The sequence below is a fragment of the Sipha flava genome, unplaced genomic scaffold (genome assembly GCF_003268045.1).
Source record: "Sipha flava isolate LNK unplaced genomic scaffold, YSA_version1 222_pilon_pilon, whole genome shotgun sequence".
NCBI classification, from domain to species: Eukaryota; Metazoa; Arthropoda; class Insecta; order Hemiptera; family Aphididae; genus Sipha; species Sipha flava.
In genome coordinates this window covers 1,844,409-1,859,613 of record NW_020272853.1, presented here as the reverse complement: position 1 = coordinate 1,859,613, position 15,205 = coordinate 1,844,409, and the positions used below count along the sequence as shown (strand labels likewise).

Here is a 15,205-nt window from a genome sequence, read left to right as displayed (position 1 = left end):
ACAATATTGCCGCAATTGTAATAAAATATAATCAGTGCTTAGCAAAAACGCCGTAACCACAGTTTGCTTAGAAAGATTACCGTATGTTTTATTTCAAATGTGGCGTTTTTGATTAGCACTTCCACATAATCTATATTTACGTTTAGGAAACTGATTGCCATAAAGCCGTATATTTAATATATATACTTTTTAAAAATTTTAAATGAAAACCAATGTTGTCATTCATATTGAAACCAATATCTATCGGCCAAGTTGTTTAAAAAAGTCAAATTTTAAAAAAATAAATAAAGAAAAAATAAATTATAAATAAAATAAATTTAAATTTATTTTATTTTAATTTATTTAATTTTTTTTTTTATTTTAAAAAGCAAATTTTAATGCCGATTTTCCACATTACCGGTTTCATTTATTTATTTTTGGGAAACATTTTATATTATTTTGATAATTAGGTATGACTTAAATACAAGACTATATATTATATTATTTTTCTAGCGATAAACTATATTATTATGAATTAAGATCAAGATACAGTCATCCTGACTTGTTTTATTAACCAAGTAAATATTAAATTATAATTATACTTATATATATTTTTATTGTTTGAAAAAGAAAAATTTTAAAAATATTTTGTATATTATCATTGAACATCGGAGATAAAGTAAACATCGAAATTAAAACATCGGTAAACATGAGACATCGATGCAAAATATCAAAACTTAACCATCGATGTTGAACATCTATTTTTTAGCTTAAAACATCGATGTTTTTTTGACATCCCAACGTATATCGCACACAAATTATATTTCGTTCAGTTATCGATAATACTGAGTCGTGAATATCTTTATGTACAGTTTTTATTTTTGCAATGGATACAGAAAATATTGTGTATGAGTATGACCCAAACATAAGTGTTATTCATGGTTCATCAAAATCAACAACCACAGCTATAACTGCAGAAATAGATTTATTAGTTGGAGGCAGTAGCGGATCTACGGGAGTGGATATGGGGGATGGATCGGAGGGGATCTGGATATGGGAGGGCATGGACCAAGAGTTAAAAAAATTTTTTTGCAACCAATTCAATTTTTGCATGCACAAATTAAATAAAAACTATTCTTTTATTATTTCGTAACCAAGAAGGATACACTAGTATACATTAGTATCTAACTTCATATCAGATTACAGATATACACCTCGTATTTATATCATGACCCGGAATACAGCCAGAGTAATGACACAGTTATCAAGAAAATTAAATTTTGTTTTGTAAATTTAGTAAAATAAAGCTTATTACACCTATAAATATTATGTATGAAAATATTTTATACCCCCCCCCCTCCCATGATAAAATCCTAGATCCGCCACAGGTTTGAATTGAAGAAATTAATCGAGATAAAATACTAAAATTATAACTATATAATATATAATATTATGTTTAGTTTTTCATTCGAAAAATAAAGAATTAGGTTTCTCTAATTTTCAGATAATAATAAATCTATAATGGATATATCTGAATTACCTATTTATATTGATGATGGTATAATTGAGATTAATAACGATGTCGAGTTTTTCACAAAATCCGGAGAACTTAGGAAAGAAGAAGAAAAAAGAAAAAGGAAAAAAGAAAAAATATTTAAAAAATGTAGAAATACAAAAAAAAAATAAATTTTGACTTAAAAAAAGATCAATATAAGGTGTTACCATGCTGTGATAAAGACAATTGTACAAAAAAGTGCTTTGAAAAAATTACAGAAGACAGACGATCTGATGTGAACTTTCAATATTGGAATATGACTTGGAAAGAACTTAGGGTTTTCATATTAAGTACGTGTCAATGCGTTGACGTTAAAACACGTAAAAATACACTATCGACTAGGTAACCGTAAAAATAGTTTAAAATTATATGTAAATGATGACCGAGGTATTAAAATACAAGTATGCAAACCATTTTTTTTAACCACCTTAGGCTTTAAAAAAACAAATGATAGAGTTCTCGATACATTAAGACATTATTTCAATGATCAATTAGAGGCTTTTGATGATTTTCGTGGCATTAAATCAACTAAAAAATATTTATACAAACATTTAATAGATGACCATATAGAGTCATTTAATCCGACTATATCACACTATAGGCGTGAGCACGCTTTAAATATTCGGTACTTACCGAGTGACATAACAGTTACGCTAATGCATCAACTTTTTTTTAGAAAAATATCCTGAACCTCAATATACGATTTCATATGATTATTATAGAAATCAAATTTATAAAAAAAAAAATATATCGTTTACTGTGCTTAGAAATGAAGAGTGTAAGGAATGTGAAAGTTTAAAAATTTATGAACACGCAAAAGATAATTTAGTTGATGGTTGTGAAGTTTTCCAAACTTACTCTGTACATAAAAAAAAAAACCGATATTGCAAGAGCTCTGTATCAAGAGCACGCTAAAAAAGAACTCAATAAAAAATCTATTTATGTTACAGTAGATCTCCAAAAAGTTATTATGTTACCACGTGTAGATACATTTAAAAAAGTTTTATTTACTAAAAGAATAGTTGCTTACAATGAAAATTTTATGCCTATCGGGGGAAATATTCATTTTTTTCCATTTGCATGCATATGGCATGAAGGTATTAGTGGACGAAAAAAAGAAGACCTGGTCAGTAAATTTTTTTCATTTTTCCTATACTATCGCGATGCCCAAAAGTTGACAATTTGGCTAGATAACTGCAGCAGTCAAAATAAGAACTGGTGTTTATTGTCATTTTTAGTATACATAGTTAACTCAAGTGATATTTGTGCCCAAGAAATTATTTTTAATTATTTTGAAGCAAGACACACATTTATGTCAGCCGATAGTTTTCACCATCAAGTGGAACTATCTTTAAAACATCAAAAGAAAACCTATGATTTTGAAGATTTTGCTAATGCAGTAGGGGCAACTAATAAAGGAAATGTACACCTAAAAAAAAAATATGAGTTATTCTGATTTTTTTCAATAGAAAGATTATAAGGCACAACAGAAACTATTAAAATCTACCAATAGAGTTTTGTTAAAGGACATTGTGCAAATAAAAGCTGAATGTAGAAAATGTGTTATTTATAAAACAATATAGAAAATATAGAAAACAATTTTGGGAAAATATAACGATATGTAATTAATTGAATTTGAAGATATATATAGATATTAACTATGATTTTAAGGTAAAGCCATTGTAATAATTTTAATCATTTTCTTATTGACGTGTTATAACTAAATATATTAATAATTATAACTAAAAAAATATATAGATACGGCATTATTTCTTCAACCGTTAGTGATCAGTACATTTTGGTATGCTACTTAAAAATTCCGTAATCAGAATTGCGGCATTTTTGCCTAGTAAACAATTCTAAATAATTAATAGCGTGCTTAGTATAAATATCAAAACAATGATATCTTGGTGAAATAAAAATCGAAAATAAAATTGAATAGTGCAATTGCATTTATCAGATATATTTCCATGAGAAACTATGGATTTTACTTTGGAAAATATTATATTTATTTATTTAGAACTACTAAAAACTACTAAACATAAAATGTCATTTTTTCTCAAGATAGCATGGAGGGAAATTACGGCATTCTTACTTAGTACGGTAGAGTAGATTCGTTGCATGATGCAGACATCTGTAAGAAAGGATTTTTAAAAATTCAACCCCTAAGAGCGTTAAAAGGGTTAATAAGTGTAAATATGGGAAAAATAATCTAGCCAAAACTGCTGAAGCTATGAGAATGAAATGTATTGTTTATATATGCATATAAATATTTTGTTTCGCAATGTAGATATTCATTAAGAATAGATTTTTTAAAATTCAACCCCAAATGAGTTAAGTTAAAGGGTTTAAAAGTGTAAAAATGAAAAAAAAATGAAAAAAAAAAGAAAAACTCTTTTAATCAATTTGATTTTAGCGAAAGTTAGAAGTACTCGCGACATTGCCTTAGCTGTAGCATCTTCTAGAATCGCAGCTACGCTGCTCAAGGGTGATCGAACTGCCCATGCTACATTCAAAATAACACTCAATTTAACAACTTCGATCACTCCCGTTTGTAATATATTAAAACAAAGTAATTTTGCGGAAGTTTTAAAAAATACAAAAATAAAATAGTACGGGACAAAATTACAATGAAACATAAGGTTAGTGTTGAGGCTTTAAATAGATATCTAAAGGATATAAGATGAAATAAAAGGTTAATGGGTGGTGTAATGGTTTTGCAGTCTGGAGACTTTAGGCGGGCTTTACCAGTAGTACCAAAAAGGACCAGAACTGATGAAGTTAATAAAGTCATGTCTTAAGTGATCTACTTTGTGGCCTCAGATTTATATACATAAACTGTCGAAAAATATGTGAGTATACTTGGAAGAAGAAAAGTTTTCTGGTAGATTTGCAGATCTTTTACTTGAAATTGGCAATGGTGATTATTCATCAGTTAATGAAATGATAACTATCTCAGAAAATTTGTGCACAGTTGCAACTACGGTTCAGGATTTAAGATCAAAAATTTATCCAGATATTGCTCATATTCATGATAAGCCTATGGAATGGTTGTGTGAACGTGCTATACTCACTGCGAAATATGACCAAGCGGCGGCTATCAATGATACACTGCTGATGTCTTTTGAAGGGTAAGAAAAAGTATATACTTTGATAGGTACGGCGGTGGTCAACATAGACGATGCTACTAATTATCCGGTTGAATTTTTAAATTCATTGAGCCAACGGGTATGCCACATCTATAGTTAAATACCGAATAAAAATCTAAACTATTCATAAGCAATTTGTATAATGATAACAATTGATAATATTACAAGCCAATTGTAACTTAATTATATTATATTAAAATTCATTCTTACTATAATTTTCATTCACTAATTTTTGTTTTGTTTCACTGATATAAATGTATAAAAAAAAAAAAATTCTCTAAATATACATTTAATATAACAATCTTAACCCGTTATAAAAGCTCTCAGGGTATGCTACATCATAGGCTTATTCTGCGTGTGAGCACACCTATTATGTTGTTGCGAAATTTGAAACCACCTAAACTGTGCAATGGGACTATGCTTAAAGTCAAAACTTTACATCGCAATATAGTAGAAGCCACAATTTTAACGGGATGTGCAAAAGGGGAAACTGTGTTTGTACCACAAATTCCTTTAATTCCAAATGATCTTCCGTTCGAATTTAAACGATTCTCAAGTCTCAAGGTCAAACTCTCAGATTTGCAGGAATAGATTAGCGATAAAACTGTTTTTCACATGGGCAGTTCTACGTAGCTTGCTCACGCGTAAGCTCACCTAGTAGCTTGGTTATTTTGTCGCGTACTAATAGATCAGCGAAGAATATTGTCTATAGAGAAATTTTTTAGATAACATTTTGAAAAAACTATTAGTAAAACATTTATTTTAAACCTTTACAGCAAAACTAATCGCCAACAAAGCTACGGTCGCTAAAAACTAACTTACAGAATAGGTTATGTCACAGTGCTTTCCAAATTTTTTCGACTCATGGCGCCTTTTTTGATCTAAGGTTTTTTTCAGGATGCCCTTCTCCAAGCTATAGACGAGCGGATCACTGCAGCTAATTCCACGCTCCGCACGCGCAGGCGCACATCATTACTACTATCATCATATCAATTATTAATACGAGTGATAAGCAAATTGTTTATTAGAAAGGTACATAAGTGCAAAATGTGTTAGGTACTATAATAAAAATAATAATGTAATATTTAATACAATTTCGAATTGTGATATAAAACAAAATAATATTGTTAATGTTTGAAAATTATTAATTTTAAATTATTAAATAACCCCTTATTTATTAGAATTAAACTCAGTTATCAGATTATTCTTAGTTATTATATTTTATAATGTATTTTATGATTATTCAGTTTGTATTCAACGTTTTTAGTAATATATACATTTTCTATCTGTCCATATTATTTATTTTCTCTCTTTGTGATTTTTCAAATATTATTAGTTATAACCATACTCAAACATTATATTTATTAGAAAAGGTACATATGTGCAAAATGTGTTACTCTCAATGCACATCTTGTCATATTAATTACATAATATATAATACAATATATATTATTTTAGTTCTTAGTTTTAGTTCTTTAATATTATACAATAACCCATTTAAATATTAAGTCATACATTATAATCTTACTGTATAAATTTACGTTTTACGGAGCATTTACCGAATATATAATTTTTTTAACACATAAATACTTCATACATACAATCTTGAAACTAAATTTTTTTTCTACTTCTCTAGGGCAGAAAACTCTTTACAACAAAAAAATGTTTGGTCCCAAACAATTCCGTTATAGAGAGATTTTACTATATATGATTATTAATATTATAGTACTGTATAATAATGTAAATATTATTACAAAATAATCCAGCATAATATATTATATTTATATAACATAATTTTAAAAGAAACAAAAAAGATAATTTTTTCAGTATATATTATATTAGCATATGGCCTTGGCATACTAAATAAATAAATAAATAATAGTAATAATAACAATAATAAATAAGTAAATAATAAAAAAAGAAGTAGGTAACTAAAAACTAAGAATTTGGTATCTATTGAGTTAGGTTGTCTCATATAGTTTAAAGAGTAGTTGAAAACAAAACCTACTATGTTTGTCACAGATCAGGATCTTCTCGGACAACAGGTACAGGGAAGATAATGAAATGGTCACAAACCTACAAAATTGGTAAGATTTGTCCTGCTGGAATGATGACTACTAATATTGACGGTCACATAACAGTAGAATTTAGAAGAACCCGTGTAGGCCATGCATTAAATATGAAATTTTTACATCTGTCAAAAGAAGAAAGAGATGAACTGGCTGGTAAAATAAAATCAGGTGTGACTTGAACGGATTTTGGACGATATTCGAAAATCTGTAACTTCAACAGAAAATGTCAACCGTTTCCAAGCTGTGGACAAACGTGATTTACATAATATTATAAGGGATTATGACCGGGACAGAGACATTGTACACACAAATGACGCTTTTAGTACAGAAATATGGGTACAAAAACAAATGTTACTCAAAGAAAAGTCACCAGTAGCATATTTTAAAATGCAAGATGGTGAGAAAGAAGGTTCACTATTCAAAGACGATTTTATAATTGTAATAATGACACCATATCAAATAGATGTTTTGTCAAAATACGCAACTGACAGAATTTGCGTTGACAGCACCCATGAAACTACCAGTCATGACTTTCAGCTCATAACGTTACTCGTAATTGATGAATTTGGAGCTGGTTGCCCAATTGCGTTCTGTATAAGCAATCTGAAAAAAAAGATAGTGAAATAAATATTGATAAAAACAGAGCGACGTCAGAATTTGAAGAGCACAGTAATCATGTTGTCCAAGAATCTCAAATAACATCGGTAAATCAAAAATAATCGGTTTCCATTTCGACTCGCTTTACAGCTTTAATTAATGTAACAATAGGAATCGCCACCACTGCAACAGATGAAGCAAAATTAAAAGGCATTAAAAAGTTAGATGAATTAATAATGATTTTACAACATGGTCAGATAGATTCCACAGGTTCTTCTGGCCCTGTTTTTTCAAATTTAACTAACTACCCATGACTAATCATAAGGAAAATATTATACCCGATATTTCATGACGGCACGGTGTCCCTGTACAGACATCGCGGTGCATATTTTGGAAACCGATGGGTTATGATAATAATTATTATCTTAAAAACTAAATAAAAATATGTATAAATAAAATAATATTTCAATAATCTTAATTAATTTCAATTTCAATAGATTAAACCAAATTTAATCTTGCTAGGTTACATAGATTTTTATACTTAAACCCGGTAACGACGGGTAATTCAGCTAGTATTAATTATATAATTGTGGTCGTACCATACAACACGATGGTGTGACCAAAAGGTACCTATACTAACGAGTAATAGAATAAATATTTAAATTTTCATGTAATAATTATCTATCAAATTATCTGTTTCAATTTCGTAGTTTTATAAAGGAAAATCGTAAGAAAACTTATATTCTTTTTAATCATGATTTACAGAATGATCTACAATAATAGACTACTAACTTACTTTTTTATCTGAGATTTTAAACCAGGGACTGAGACCTTAATGGTTTTAACGGTTTAGGTAGGGGTTCGGGTTTTTAAAATATTTTTTGAAGGGTTTAGGTTAAATTTAGGGATTTTAAGTTTTAAAATTTAAGTTCCGGTTCCGACCGGTTTCTAATCTTTATTTTTGTACATTATTTTTTCAAACTAGAAATTTTAATACAAAAATATATATTGTATACTATTGTTTAGTATTTGCAGGCGTTGATTAAAGTATTCATATTAATGTTAATTTTAACCTCGGTAATAAAAAAATAAAAGAGTTTCTCATGTGCTTTGATAACAGATGTGTTAATCTGGGTAGATCTTTTTATTTCTGTATCTTTAACCAGCATCTCCTCATATATATATCATGGTGGGAATTCAGTTGCCTTTTCAAATTTGTTCCATGCTTTCCCTTTTAAAATTATAGGAACATATTTATAAATATTTATATAATATCTGATTACCTAGCTATATCAATTAGATTTTCAAAATATAAATATTTAAGGAATACAATATACAAACTAAATTAATCAAAATAAAAATTATTTAACTTTTCATAAGTAATCTGCTACAAAGCTACACGTACAGGTAGAGCAATTACTGGTAAAATCATAGGTACTATTTTTTATTTTGTAGATAATCACATAATATTCACATTGGGTATTCTTAACATACTAGCGAGTAGGACCTGAATAAATTACTTAAGACTGCACTATTATAGTTGATGGTATAGATAAACTATAAAGATAATGTCTTGTCTATTTACTTGAATACTACATAGTTACCTACCATTATATTACCATATTATTTTAATTCTTTTGTCAATGATTTTAAACTTAAATTAAAATTAAATGAAACAAAAATATGTAGCTACTTACTTTTATTTTTCCATTGCAACTTTTACAAACTGACTCGTTGGATTTCTTATCGTAAACAAAATATTTATAAGCGCATGACACGGTATGACGACCCATAATTTTAATTTGATACTTTTTAACTAATAAACGTAGACTGCGTATTCATGCATCGGCGACTGAATAACAAATATAGCAAATTCACCACTGAGCACCGATATTCGATAATAATTAATAACGATAATACGATATGCGTTTGTACTATGTTTACGTGTAGATATGTAATAAAAATAAACACTTTAACAACCCAGTGTCATTTTTGTAATTGTAAAAATAACTTATGTGTCCGCAGAAATGATCTGTTATCGACATTATCGTGTAACATATTCATAATATATATTAATATTTCTTAGAAAATAATATTATATTCATTGGTCGACGGCCGAATATAACAGCGTAAATACTGTATAATATATTATAATAAATTAATATATATATATATATATATTAATATAATATAAATTATTATATGTAATTATTGTTTCTAAATAATATATCTTTAGTTTAAAGAGTAATTTCTTTCGATTTCAATAGGAATTTGTAAACAGTAAAAAACCCTTAAGAAAACCGGTATCTTGGTATTGTTTATAGGTTTCGGTATTGGTTAGGGTATATTAAAAATATAAAATTCAGGTAACGGTTATCTTCAGTTCTTTAATTTACAATAGGTTTTAGATTCCGTAACCGGTTCTTTTCGGTCCGGTCTCAGTCCTTGTTTTAAATAGAATATTATTTCAAATCTCTGCACTTAGAGCCGTCCTAAGGATTTTTAGGGCCTGGAGAATATTAATTAGGAGACTCCTTAATCTTCACATTAAAAAAATACACACCAAGTTTGCAATATGTTAATAAATATAGTTTTTTGAACTTTGTTACTTTACCGGACACCCTTTTTTTTTCGAAAACCTAACTATTTTGACGTTTTAAAAATGATGGTGAAAAAAAAATTGGTGGAAAGCGTTAGTTTTTGAGTTATTCATTTTTGAAAAATAAGAATTTTCAACGATTGCATATATACGCTTAAATAGATAATATTCTAAACTCTAATTTTAGACTCATAGTCTAATGGTAAATGACTATAAACCTAAGCTTAAGGTACCTTATCTGGCTCTAATCTCTTATCGTAACTAACATTTTTTGAATCTATTTTCGAAAAATCGGAACTTTAGTTTTAAAAATTTTCGGACATCACTCATTACACCTGCTTAGGTGCCTGATTGAAACGATAAGTATTACTGTACTTTAAATTAACTGCATGTCGTCCATTATATTTAATTTTTTTGCTTCCAATAACTCTGCAATATTCTTTACTTTAAACATGACGTTTTTTTTAAAAACTATAGGGTACAAATAAAATCTAAATCTAAAATTTTTTTATACATTGCCATTACCGTAACGTAAATCAGCGAACGAAATAAATTATGTGAACGAATCGTACTAACTTTTTGAATCTAAATTATTTAGTTCACTAAATTGATTCGTTTAGATTGAACGAGTCGTTCACACGTACAACCCATCCCTAGTTCAGTATTATCACAGATTATATGAATAATATATATACAGTGAAACCTTTATTAATGGACACCTCTAAATAGTGGACCCTTCCCAATAGTGGACACTTCTAAATTCCCCGCAAAAATGTATGCGCATAATAGGAGTTATAACCTCTTAGTAGTGGACACTCCTAATAGTGGACGTGGACATAATAAACTGGTACCAAATTAAAAATTACCTCTCATAAATGGACACAATACATGTACATTTCGAAAAAGTTTAATAAAAATACTATATTTATCTGTTATATATTCGTTCATATTTTATCTTACCTTAATGATTTTCCTATTCGAAAAATTACTAATGGTTCGGTTATGTGTTCGGTCGTTAGTTGTGTGCAGCACATTGTGTGAACACGTACCTGCGTTAAAATGAATAATAATAAAAGAAAAAGATTGAACTTAGAAGAAAAATTAAATATTATTAAAACCAAAGAAACAGAAAATCTAAGTGTTCGTGTTTTAGCAGAACTATTTTGCATAAGCAAGTCACAGGTAAATTTAAATATTTAATTTAAATACATACATATTTTGTTTTAATTTATCTAAAAATCATTTAATGAAAAATACAGGTGAATAACATTTTACAAGATGCGTGTAATTTGAAAAAATATTACGCTGAGAACGGCAATGAAGATATGAGGAGAAAATTTTCGAAGACATCGGATGGAGCACTTGTAGATAAAGTTACATTTGAATGGTTCTGTAGAGCCCGTTCATATAATTTACCTGTTTCTGGACCATTGCTCCAAGAGAAAGCACTAGAAGTTGTAAATGAGGTAGGTTTAGAAAATTTTAAAGCTTCAAATGGTTGGCTTGAAAAATTCCGAGAACGTCATAACATTTCTTTTAAAAATATATGTGGTGAAGGTAACTCTGTTGATACAAGTGTCGTAGAAAAGTGGTTAGAAAAATTGAAAACATTAATTTCAGATTATGAACCAAAAAATATATTCAATTGTGATGAAACAGGTTTATTTTTTCGAGCACTTCCTGATAAAACATTGTGTTTAAAAAACGAAATTTGTCGTGGAGGTAAAATAGCTAAAGATCGATTAACTGTTTTACTATGTGTAAATATGATCGGGGAATTTGAAACTCCGTTAATAATTGGAAAATCACTAAAACCACGTTTTTTCAAAAGTGTAAATGTATCAACGTTAGGTGTTAATTGGAAAGCTAACCGTAAGGCATGGATGAATCGAGATTTAATGACAGATTGGCTAATGTGTTTTAACAGAAAAATGGAGATGGAAAATAGAAAAATTATTTTATTTCTAGATAACGCTAGCTCACATCCTGATACATTAAACTTAAAAAATATAAAACTTATATTCCTACCTCCAAATACGACTTCGATTTGCCAACCACTAGATCAAGGAATTATTAAAAATTTTAAAGTTCATTATCGCCAACGATTATTTCGTCATATTTTATCTAGAGTTGATCAGAATGTAGAAAACAAATCTATAAACGTTTTAGATGCAATTTTTTGGATAAAGTCCGCATTAAAAAATATAAAACCAGAGACAGTCAAAAATTGTTTTAAAAAGTAGGGATTTTTTTCGTTCGATACAGCAGAATATGTATTGGAAAATGACAATGTTGCAAATTTGGACTTATTCTCAGAACTTGTACCGAGTACTATCGAAATTGAGGACTATGTTTCTATAGATAATAATATCCTTACAGAAGACAATACATTAATCATATCAGATATAATCAATTGTAATCTAGACAATTTTAGTGAAAAAGAAACCGAACAACTCGAAGAACAAGAAGAAGAAGATGAAGACGATTCGATATACAATCCAACGTTTGAAGAAGTTTGAAAAACAATAAATAATTTAAAAACATATTTTAAAAATAAAGAAGATGAAATCGCATTAACAATGGTAGCCAATTTACAAATTCATTTTGAAGAGCAGAAAAAATTACAAAAAAAATTACAGATTTTTTTAATTTTACATAATCATTAAACATTTTTATAAGCATTTTTATACTACATAATTTTTTAATACATACATACATACATTAAATATACATACATAAACATACATATTTACAGTGGCGTATTTAGGGAGGGGCCCATAGGGGCCCGGGCCCCCCCCCTTGGCCCGTGTAGTACATATTATAATAGTATAACACAATACTACTCAGTAATCGACACTCGTATTATACTTTAATACTTTATAATGTATGATTAAATAATGATTTGATATGAAAACCAAAATAAAAATAGTAAATTGTTAATTCGCATTATTTTGCAATACCCAGTAAAATATAAATAGCAAAAGATAAAATCGATAATGGATTATCGTATCTAGATTCTAGACTAGACTGTTTCTCTGGAACCGTTCGATACCGCACACGCGTTGCTCAGTTTCAGTTGCTGTTTAATTGCCGATAAAACACAATATAGTGTGATCCTAGTCTAATCGTGTAGTTGTGAATAACGTATTCTTTTACTTGTCAATGCATTGTTTATAAGTTATAACTTAACTATCTACTTGTGTATATATTTTAATATTTGTATAAATTGACAACCGAATTTAAAAATAATATGCAACAAAATAAAAGAACATCGAAGATAACTAATTTTTTTAACTCAACACAAAAAAAAATTATAACAGAATCTAACGACGTCGTGGATGACGGACAGCAGCAGTCACAGTCTGACTCACAGAGACTAATTTCAACGGAAATCAAGAAGGTATTATATTATAAAATAAATAAGCAAGACTGTAGGTATATACGCTATACGTATTGTCGCAATGATACTATTGTGTAGTATTTGAGTAATATGACGTTTAGTTTTTCAAATATTAAAAATCTTAATGTCTCAGAGATTGCGCTAAAGAAATATTAGAGCTGCACATACTTTTTGTTTTACAGAAGTAAAAAAATTTGATCATTATCATATTATAATCATAATATTAATTATGGAATAGCATGGACATAGCAGTTTTAACAAAAATAAAATAATACAAATTATTGTTTTTATTTTAAAAAGTTTAATAATATGACACCACTCATGTATAGAATTATAATAATTATTAAAACACAGTTTTCATCAAATATAAATTTTAAAACTTATAGAAAACCTTGTATTAAATTTTCAATTCTTAGCTATGAATACTAAAAATGTAGGTTTAATTAGTATTGTAATATGTAATACGCTTTTGTTATTATTATTTTAGAAATCAGGGCATTTGTATGATATTGCCAATTTTGTGGTCAAACACACTTTACAGTCTTCTGAAATATTTAATTGTTTGAAATTGACTTGGATACCCGACCCAAAGTATGATTTTCCTATACATGCAGAAGGCAAACATAGCAGAAAATTTCAATATAAGTATTTAGAAATATTTCCATGGTTAGCTTATAGTGAGATTAATAAAGGAGCCTATTGCAAATGGTGTGTTGTATTTGCTTTTTCAGGCGGTGGATCAGGCAACCAGGTATATTACACAGAAAAAAATAACTATTTCCCTTGATTATTTATAAATATAATAATTTTATAATTATTTCTTGTAGTCGTTAAATAATCTAGTAAGAGAGCCGATGACCAAGTATAAGAATGCAATGGCTGATTTAAATGAACATTCTAAAACCAATTATCATATGATCTCTAGTCAAAGGGCAAAAGACTTCTTAAAAAACTATGAAAATGGAGACCAAACAGCGGTAAACGTACTTCTCAGCAATCAAAAAAGCACTGCGAAGATCTTTTTTCGAACATTAAAACACTTTTACAGTTGTTCTCCACACTACCAGTTACTTCTGCCACTCCAGAACGCACGTTTTCTACTCTTAAAAGAATAAAAACTTACCTGAGATCAACAATATCCCAAGAAAGGCTAAATGGTTTGGCTTTAACAAACATTAATAAGGAAGTAAATGTAACTATGGAGGAAATAGCACAAGATTTCATAAAAATCTCCACCAGGAGAATGCAATTACAAGACTGGTCAAAATAATAAACATTACTTAAATTGTACATGCTTTAATATAAGTACTTCAATTGTCTTAATCTTAATTAAATATAAAATATAATATACTAAAACGTATGATTTTGGCGTTATATTTGGTGGGCCCCTCCCTTGAGAGATTTCTGGCTACGCCACTGCATATTTATATTATAATATAGATACATAATAAATAATAAATTAATATTCCAATGTATATGTTCATATACAGTGAACATATAACCTGCAATTTCCTATAGTGTCTAGTAATTTTTTGCAAATGTCCACTAAGTAGAGGTTTTCTCAATAGTGGACAACTCTCTATAATGGACAATTTTTAATTCCCCGTGGCTGTCCACTATACAGAGGTTTCACTGTATATATTATATTATATATTAATTATATAAATATAATTTATATTATTTATGTTAATAAATAATAATAATTAATAATATTAATAATATTTATTATTACTTATAGTATTTATATTATATTAATTATATTAATTATATTATACATATATTATATGAATATTATATTATTTTAATATAATAGATTCATATAATCTGTGGTATTATTGTTTCGTGGTGGTAGTA

The 15,205-nt window shown here is 28.2% G+C and overlaps 2 protein-coding genes and 1 pseudogene across 2 annotated transcripts; all 3 read left to right on the top strand.

Moving 5' to 3' along the window:
- Positions 1-865: 865 nt before the first annotated feature.
- Positions 866-3,009, top strand: LOC112683233 (annotated as a pseudogene).
- Positions 3,010-11,276: 8,267 nt separating this feature from the next.
- LOC112683232 (tigger transposable element-derived protein 6-like) lies at positions 11,277-12,470 on the top strand. The gene is made up of 2 exons (XM_025554149.1): positions 11,277-12,092; positions 12,195-12,470. Exons 1-2 carry the CDS (start codon positions 11,277-11,279, stop codon positions 12,468-12,470), a joined length of 1,092 nt encoding a protein of 363 aa, XP_025409934.1.
- Positions 12,471-13,197: 727 nt separating this feature from the next.
- LOC112683254 lies at positions 13,198-14,711 on the top strand. The gene is made up of 4 exons (XM_025554177.1): positions 13,198-13,351; positions 13,839-14,102; positions 14,179-14,328; positions 14,400-14,711. Exons 1-4 carry the CDS (start codon positions 13,202-13,204, stop codon positions 14,619-14,621), a joined length of 786 nt encoding a protein of 261 aa, XP_025409962.1. The 5' UTR covers positions 13,198-13,201; the 3' UTR covers positions 14,622-14,711.
- Positions 14,712-15,205: the final 494 nt, after the last annotated feature.